General features: G+C 38.4%; 1 protein-coding gene across 2 annotated transcripts in view; it reads right to left on the bottom strand.

Moving 5' to 3' along the window:
* Positions 1-5756: 5756 nt before the first annotated feature.
* LOC104384456 (ligand-dependent corepressor) overlaps positions 5757-9321 on the bottom strand; it is a 53703-nt gene continuing 50138 nt past the window's right edge. For both annotated transcript variants that reach the window (XM_086616282.1, XM_086616283.1), the window contains one exon: positions 5757-6981. In XM_086616282.1, coding sequence (XP_086472408.1) covers positions 6012-6981 — 970 coding nt within the window. In that variant the 3' untranslated portion in view covers positions 5757-6011. The remainder of the gene's footprint in view (positions 6982-9321) is intronic.

Here is a 9321-nt window from a genome sequence, read left to right as displayed (position 1 = left end):
TCTACATGCTTTCACGTAGGCATAAAAAATATTATCTGCAAAAATATCTGAGAAATGTAGCACCAAGTAGTTGTTAAACTGTATTAGTAGATGTAGTAATGTCTTCGTTATTTCTGAGTAGGAAAAAACAGTAAGTTAGACTGTACTAGGTGATGACTATAGAAATTGTTTTCTTCCTGCTCCAGTCAGAATGAAGTCTGTTCTAAGTCCTGCTCTATCAGGTAAAGTTATCATCTCGAGTCCTTCTAAATTATACTTAACAATTCAGTAGAGATAAGCACAGGGCAGGGGTGGGGATGTTCATTTTTAAGTAGGTGAATGAATGCCCTGGGCAAGCCAAAAAAAAAAAAATCCTTCCTCCTAGTACTTCACCCAAGAAAATTGATTTTGCAACCGGTCTAAGAGATTTATGTATTGAATAAAACTGTCTTAATATGAAGGTTTTCATGACAACACCTGAATATAAGCATAATTCGACAGGACATGAAGTCCAAAACTGCTGCTCTAATACTGGTATAGAGACTTGGCCCCAGTCAAAGCAAGAACAGGAGAGAGGGAGAGAGATGGACACTGGAGTGCTGTAACTACTTACAGTTTTTTCTGGTATTTGTGGAGTGCATCTACAGATCATTTTTAGTCTGCGATATCTCTCTGCTTAGTGATCATCACAGTACATCGTGTTTATACACATTAGAAACAAGTAACCATAGTGGCTCTTGTATTTGCTACATCCAACAGAGCCGCATAGAACTAGCAGCGCAGGTTTTCAGGTTTCTGAAGGTTCTAATTACAGAGGTTTTTTTTCTGTAATGCCAGATCAAGTGAAAGCCTTTACAATACCAAAACTAGTCTCAAAATTTTTTTAGGTACAGCTTTTTAAAGCAGTATTAGTCAACATTATCTACGGGTGCCAAGAAAAAGCAAGATTGACCTAGACTGAAATTACATTTAGTTTCGGAAACATTTGTGGGGAAAACCTAGGAGTTTCTCATCCTCATGACAATGAGGGAAACAACCCTTCCCATTCAACCTCTAACATTTGGCAGAGAATTTAAGATATTTAAAATATTGTGACAAAGCTGCTTTCAGTACAGGTTAATAAGTTTGCCTTCGTAAGAGTTTGGGCTGCAACAAGTGTATGCATTCTTACACTGAAGAGTAAAAATTTTGTCTTCACTGAAGAAAGAGCTCTTTACATTACAGATGTAGCCACACTGTTTTTGAGAAACGAGGGAACGGCACAGTGTTCCCTTCGCTCCTTGGACACCGTGTTCTTCTCTTAAGACTCAAGGACATCTTAAGAGCATTACTTCAAAGTAAACTGGAAAGAAACACATGATAATTCCAGTTTTGCCTGTATAACAACCGTTGCAGATGATATGAAAAGCAATTCAATCAGAACTAAAAAGTTGTTCCAATCTATACAAAGCTTACTCAACCCTAAAGCCCCTGAATCACTTTGCCAGCTCCTGTGAATTTCCAGGGGAAGGCAATGTACTCTCAGGTTCTCATGAAAGAAATATTTAGACTCAATGTCGGCCTGCCACAAGACAAAGCACAGACTATTCCTTGTCTGCTTTCAACCGGTCTAAACACATGTGCAGTTGCCTCCCATGTTCAGGAATATCCTTGAGCACTGGAAAGCTCTACAAAAAAGGTGGTATAGGAGTTGCTTGAGAACACAGAAGCTGAATGTGTTTCCTTACTAGAGGCACTATCCTACCTGTACACCTGCATTTGGTAAAAAACATTTGTTTTCTAATTGCCATGAAAATTCCAAGGTCGACTTTCAGGTCTAGCAATCAGGTTGGTAACGCAAGCATCAAAATCATGAGTTCTGCAACAAGAAGAAAGTAAAGGCATACCTGTATTGCTTATGCAGCAACTTCTCCTGCGTAACAGGGAAAAAGAGAAATTCTAAAGGAAACTGTCTTGAGCATTTAAAAAAAAACCACCAAAAAACCACCAAACCAAAACCAGGGAATGACTGGAAAATAAAATCTCTTTTGACAGAAATAAAATCGAGTCTGGAAACGTGTCCCTACAATATCTAACTGGAAACGTTCAACTCTATAGCTGTACTCAAGCATTACGGCCACAATAATGCCTACAACACTGTGGAATGAGGATCCAGCTGGCTGAAAGTGAGGTAATAGTTTGTAATAGGTCAGAGTTCTAAAAAAGCACTTTTACATCTTACAAGTCCAAATAAAAAAAGGACACATTTCATACATGTTGGGCTTTCTCACCAGAACTGTACGATAATTAACTCCACACCAGGACCCCTACCACACTAAGCCTTACTCATCTTCAATTATATGCTGCAGCAAAGATTTACCAAGCGACACCTAAACTTCAGTACAATATGAAACTTGATTCTTAAAACTTTATACACACAAAATATAAAATTACTTTTCTAGGATGGGGTAGGGGAGAGGGATTCTCCTTCATGATACTTGGACTGAAAAACTAGTTTTCAGAGACTGCCACAAATATTATTCACAGTTTCTTGCTGTCAGGCTTTTTCAGCTACATCAACGTAGTACACAACAATACTGTTAAGTCCAATAACTACATTGGATGGACATTCTCGGGAATAAGAGAAAACTAGTGACGAAAATTACCCGAAAGGCCTCCTCCTAACGACGTCTCGATTTTCTACAGGGTTGCAGTTCGTCTATGTTACACGTTAACGCGATCTCAAAAGAGCAGCAGGAGAAAGATTTTAAACCTTCTCTCCTGTCCAAGTGATCCAAGTAACATAAGCATCCACTTACCAGAAATAACGTGAGAAACAAGGCTTTTGTTACAAAGACAGCAGTGAACCACACCTTCCCACACCAAAATATGGTCAACCAGGGATTCTGGCCATGCAAACTGCTGGTCAGCAGAAAATTAAGCATGCTAATGGACAAACATTAATTCCAATCATATATTTAAAATGATCCCAAATACTACTAGTTAGCTACACTGAAAGCGCCTGTAAAAAATATGTAGTGAAAAATGAAACAAAACCTTAGTGATCACTGCAGCACTTAGAGTGATACTAGTCTTACGTGATGCATCACCTCAGAGAAAATACATTAGATGGGACTTTGAAACAAAAAGTTAACATTAAAAGGTGCACCTGAATATTACAGACTAAATTTACAAAACCTACAATAAGGTAAAATATATATCTTTTGAATAGTCAGCAGCTTTTTTTTAAATTTGTTTTTATTTTTTGAGAGGCTCATGAAATTTTAAAAAGGGACCACTAACTAATCTCAACCATGCTTCACAAAACAATAATGGCTATTTTATATTGCAGTTACCAACGTAATGCAATTAGTGCTTAAAAAATAATCTACACTTTTTTCTTTTTTTTCCTTTTTAAACAGAGACCTTTGGAGGAAATACGGTTGTTCAAAAGCTTCTCGAAAAAGAAAGATTACCTGAATATTAAGTTATCACAGATCAAGTGTTGTGTTTAAAAGCTTTGCAGACATGAGTATTACAATCTTCAGGTCTCAGGACATTTAAACTGAGAAAGTTACGCGTTTGGTTTGTTGTTTGTTTTTTGTTTTTTGTTTTTTTTTTTTTTTTTAATCCACTTTCTAACCAAAGCAAATAAAGAGTACTCAACTTCTCACTATCTATTTACAATTCTTAGCCTACAGTCTGAAATGACAAGACAAATTCTCTTTTAAAACTGCAGCATTAAAGGGTAGGCACACCATTCTTCTGCTGCACGATTGTCACCCACTTAAACGTACACATACAAAATATTTAGGTTAGTAAAATGAGCACTCCACATACACTACAGTGACAAGTTTTATAAAACTCAACTCATGTTGCTTAAATAAAGACAACTGCAAAAGGTTAAACCTCTCTGAACAGTAAAACTGTGTTACTTTTTTTTTTTAAAACTTGCAGCAAACTTTCTATCATAACCTCAAACAGCAGATGAAACCATACGTTTAACTGCGCCTTTATTGCAACCACCAGCTAAACTGGAACGTATTGCAGAGTTTATATACTGCTATTGAGCTTAAACTGCTTTAAACGCCAAGATGACAACTAGAGAGCTACGAGGAACCAGGATTTTGAGTACTAAAATATTTTAAGTAAACAAAAACAAAGTATACTTGGGGCCAAATGCCCAGTCCATTTCAAGAATGAGCAGTGCATATTTAAAATGACAGCAATGGTGTGCCTAACCTTTGAAAATATGAAGTTGCTGGAGAGGGGGAGAGGCTAATAGGATCAACTGTTCCAGAAGTCATTCAGCATCCCTAGGGCTATCTAGACCACCCTCCCGTGAGCTTTGAGAAACCACTTTCAATCACTGACATCACTTAATGCTTTCACGCAAAAACTCCAATGCTTCTTTTCATTGTGCAAACAGGGAAAAAAAAAAAAGGTAATTCTATCTACCTTTTGCACAGATTAAGACCAAATTGTTTCTACCTGAAGAACCAACAATTTTGATTTGGTCATATTGTGGTAAGTCCAGTAAGCTCCACCTAGTTACTGACCACTCCTGCAGAAAGTATCAAAGATAAAAGTTCTGTACAAAACTTATCCTGGATCTCCATATAATGGTAACGATATCATCATATTGAAAAAAAATGGATTTGTGGTTTACGGAGTGCTTTTTACGGTGTTTAAATGCTTATTCTAGCATGTGCTAAACCACTATTAAAATAGATTAAATAAAAACAATAACAAAAAAGCAGGACTTAGATTAATTCCTGCTACTGGCAACTGTAATATTTAAAAAGGAAACACCCTTTCACTGAGTGTTCGACCCTGACAGTATTACAGATAGATATGATGCAGAGCCTGAATTACATCAGGCTACCAGTGTTTTACTTCTTCCCTGAACATTAACAAGCTCCTTCACTAATGTGGATATTTGGGCAGACTACTGAGGTTGTAACGTTTGAGATCACTGTTTTGTGGGCTTGTTTTTTTTCTTTTTTTCTTTTTTGCAATATCACAGTAGTTTGTTACACAAATCCCCCTTCCCCAGATTAGAGTCATTTAAACTAGCTGCTGGAACCACATAGTTTAGTAAACTCAGAATCAAGTCTGTAAAAAGCATAAAGGTCACAAAGAACCATAGTTCTGTTGTAATGAGGCATACCCTAATACATCATTTAGTGTACCCTGACTGCTCCTGACTGTGAGAAGCTTGTCTTCCGTGAGATAAGGCTACATCCTCAAGCAGGTGAGTCTAAATATCACCCTTCAAAAATATCAAACAAAATTACAGCGAAGGTAGTGTTACAAATAATTAACTGACAAATTCTGAAGGTAGTGTATGTAAGTTTTCCCTCCCCTCCCCTCCGGGTGAGCACTAAGCAGACAGTGAATGTTAAGTATGCTTAATTTGGAAAGAAAATGGTGGAGAGCCTAATTAGACCCAATTGATTATCCATCTAATAAACAAATCTCTGAGTTCAAGAAAGGTACCATTCCTAAATAATTTGAGTTAGCTTAGATCTTTCAATCAACTGGATCAAAGAAAAGGAGGGCAAAAAAGATTTCTGAAACATTTTGAAGAACAACAGTCTGATTCTCATGAAAAAAAAGCCTGGTTTTAAGAGAGTATCAGTTTAACAAAGTGGACTTATTTCTATAAAGGCAGAAATGAAAAATCCAACATCAGAAGTTCAGGCAGGCTCTACAGGCAAGATGTCCACTTCCACAGATCTGCATTCTTGTGAGGTAACTCAACTCTCTATTACAGAGAAACATGCAAAAGGAAAAAAAAAAAAAAAAAAGAAAAGAAAAGAAAAAAGTGGGTAGTGGGCAGGTGAAGGAGGGAAACTGCGCCATACCAGGCCAGAAAAATTTACAAATGTGACATTCAGAGCACACCTTTCACCTGTGTCCACACAAGTCTATGCTAAACTGCAAAGTAAAGAGCATTGCAGTAAATAGGAGAATCAGGTGCGCTCAGTGGTGGTTGAACTATGCAGTAGTGCTCACCCAGTTTGCAAAGTAATTGGCACTCTACGACATCCCTACTCATCTTTCAATTCATTCGCACTTTGTGCTGCTTCTCCCTGGGGATCTAATTCAATCTTTACTGAAACATCCTGCCCCTCCGACCTCATTAATTTCATTTTTTTCTTTGGAGGGTTTTTCAAAGTGCCCAGCCTCTCTTTAACTTTGTACTCCAGTGTACTGTGGGGGATCCCATAAATACTCTGAGCTTTGGAAACACTCATTTTCCCACTCATAACCACAGAGATTGCTTCCTCCAGTATCTCGCTGTTGTACTGTCTGTATCTCCCTCTTTTCTTCCTAGGTTGCTTGGAGCCAGGATCTCCCTCTTGATCTGAGGTGGGATATGGCTGTCCAGAGGTAGACTGCTCAGCATCTGAGCCCCAGGAATCTGGTCCAGCATCCAGCAAACTTCTCCTGTTTTGTTTTGGAAGGATAGCCCTTAACTTTTTGCTAAGCGCGCTCTCCGTTTGTGAACCCATTACCAAAGAGCTATAGCTGTACTGGTCACCAGTGCGGGACTCCCATGAAAGGTCCATGCCTCGAACTTGTGGTATCTTTAAATCCACAGGAGACGAATGGCTCACGTCCTTTTTCCCATCCTGTTTAGTTTGAAGTGCCATTTTTTGAAAGGCAGAGTTTTCTGTAAGAAAAGGAAGGTCGCTGATGTTGCTGAGTGCACCATTTCCCCTGAATTTCATGCGGCTGAAATTGAATTCGTAGTGTGGTTTTGCCCAAGAAGCCTCCCTGGATAATATTAAGTGCTGTCCATGATTCTGTAGTCCAGATGGCCCATGGCTGGCAGCCGTAGAAAACTGGTTTCTGCTCAGCAGTTCTTCACTAATCTGGAGTGATCGAGCCAGTGGTACTTTAAGAGATGTGGAGTGGCCATAACCTTCCCTGGTTCCATCCTGCAAGCTTCTTGGAGGTACCCCATCACCACTCTGTAGTCCCTCTGGATGGTGCTGGCTGGGTCTCCCAGGTCGCCTAATTGGATGGAAGGAAACTGATGTGAGCAGGACTTGCACAGGTAGGGAGGGATGGGTGAGGGGGCCACTCCTTTATTAGAAGGCCTTGCTTGGGTAACATCACTTTTTGTGTTATTTATTTTTCGCTATTTTTTATTTTTTTATTCTAATTTTTTTTTTTTAAGTCTCAGCATCAGTCAGTTTTAAAACTTGTTCACAAAAAAAGAGAAGCTTTTTGGGCAAAGAAAAATGAAACCTGTTGGCTGGTCTCTGGTTGGGTTCACAAATTCTCGGAGTAGAAAAGACTTCGCGCAAGCGTCTGAAAATAGCACCTCAATTACAAAGTAGTAATCAATCGCCATAGATCTACACACAACTGTGTTACTGGTGTGACGTTACCACTAAACAAGTACAGTAATAAAAGAGTAAGCCAAAGTGCAACATATTCAACATGCAAATATGACTGCCACCTACAGCATCTACACATAGGTGGAAACCTTGGATGATGTTTGCTTACATCATATTGAAGAACTGCTGCTCAGGATGGGAGAAAAAAAAAAAGCTCAGCAGGCCTCAAAGGTATTCGCTTGACTTTCATTCATTAAGCACCAAATATGAAAGCACTGCATTACACTAGACTTACCAAATTGCTCTCTTAACAACTAATTGCATATATATATATGTCTCTGATTCTTATTTGATACATAGTATGGCTAGGAAAAAAAAGAAAAGATCTAATTTCCAACTGTCCTCCAGATCAAGGGTTAATAACAGAAAAGGCAGTATGTATTTTTACCATTTTCCTTTCGTCACAAGCATTCTTTTTATGACACGAAGTGCTACTACTGCAGATAAACACGTGTATTTTAATATTTTGCTTGCTTAGCCCCCTGTAGTAACTAAGCCACACTACTTCCAAAATCCGCCCCCAAACTTTTCCATGTTCAACATACAGATTAAGGAAGAGACTAGTAAGCAATTCTATTTTAATGCTCTGGGACACTATGCTGGTGCGAAGCCCTGTAGCTAAGTCAGCGTTATTTAAGGATAGGATATGTACTGCTGAAAAGCTACATTATTCTTTTTAACATCACATTGGGATTAAAAAAAAAATCTTTATAGAAAAGACATCCATTGAAAGGATCTGGCATATAACATACACAACGCTCGACACATACACTGCTAGCTTGTCTCCAGGATGCAACAGGTCATAGTTGAAGTGGGTAAAACAACAGTCAAGAAAGATTCAGAACAAAATCCAGAGAAATGAATGAAAGTTTGCTATTCTGGAGAACTCTCTCAAACAACGTGCATTCTCTGCCCCTTCTACAGTGCGTATCAGCATCAGAATGCACACCAGTGATTCTACACTTAAATAAAGGTCATATTGGCAGAACTAGAGCAGAGGGTCACGCCTGATTTCACTGATGCTAAACAGAGCCACCCCTCATTTACCACACACCTGTACAAGTAATCACAGGTGCCAGTATGCCGCATCCTCTCCAGACCCACAGAAGTGATGGGGAAAGTGCCAGATGCTGGCCCTGTCATCCCTGTGTGTTGGACTTTGTCCCTCACTAGGTACACAAACAAGGGAACAAACAATACACAGCCTCGGTGGCTTCTGCTGCCTTCCTAGGAAAATAAAACTGGAAATAACCTATTCAGTACTGAAATAGAAGAGCTGGTGAGGAAGGTTTATGTTAAAGAATTGTGAAAAAGTACTAAGACTAACTTTTAAACAAGGATTGAAGTATTTATTAATAGAACTATTAAATGGAAGAAGTAATCTTGAAGGGAGAAATCTGAGATGGTAATATTTTTTCCAAAGAGAAATACAAAAGTTAAATCAGTCGTTAGCAGTACATGGGACTGGTGGTGGCGGAGGGTTGTTAGTTTAAAATTTCAAATTTTTCAAAGGCTGTTTTAAAGCTAAATCCAGTAATTAAATAGCAGTTTAAAATAGCAGTTTAAATCATATACTGTTTCTGTACTTCACTAAAAAAATTACTTGTTCACAGTAGCTTCAGATAAAATTCTCCCATCAACACCCAATATCCCTCTTACTCCCGGTCAGCCTCTCCGGTACCATTAACTCAAGCCTAGCTAAGAGTAAAGGGTTTCTAAATGTACGCAAATGGTGACCACTAGAAATATGAAACCTAAAAGAGATTTTTTTGATATAACATTCTTTCACACCTTGAACTAATTAAGGCAAGAGTAGTACACCACATATTTTATGTTTTTTTAAAAACCACCTTGCTCAATGCTACAGTACAATCACAAATCCAAAAAGCCATATTTAAAGTTTTCTGAATTACCAGACTCTCCTCCCGCCTTTTCTTTTTTTAAGTTGTGG

Source organism: Tauraco erythrolophus, chromosome 9 (genome assembly GCF_009769465.1).
Source record: "Tauraco erythrolophus isolate bTauEry1 chromosome 9, bTauEry1.pri, whole genome shotgun sequence".
Lineage (NCBI taxonomy): Eukaryota > Metazoa > Chordata > Aves > Musophagiformes > Musophagidae > Tauraco > Tauraco erythrolophus.
Note: the sequence above shows the minus strand (reverse complement) of the source record. Positions and strands in the feature narration are given on the sequence as shown.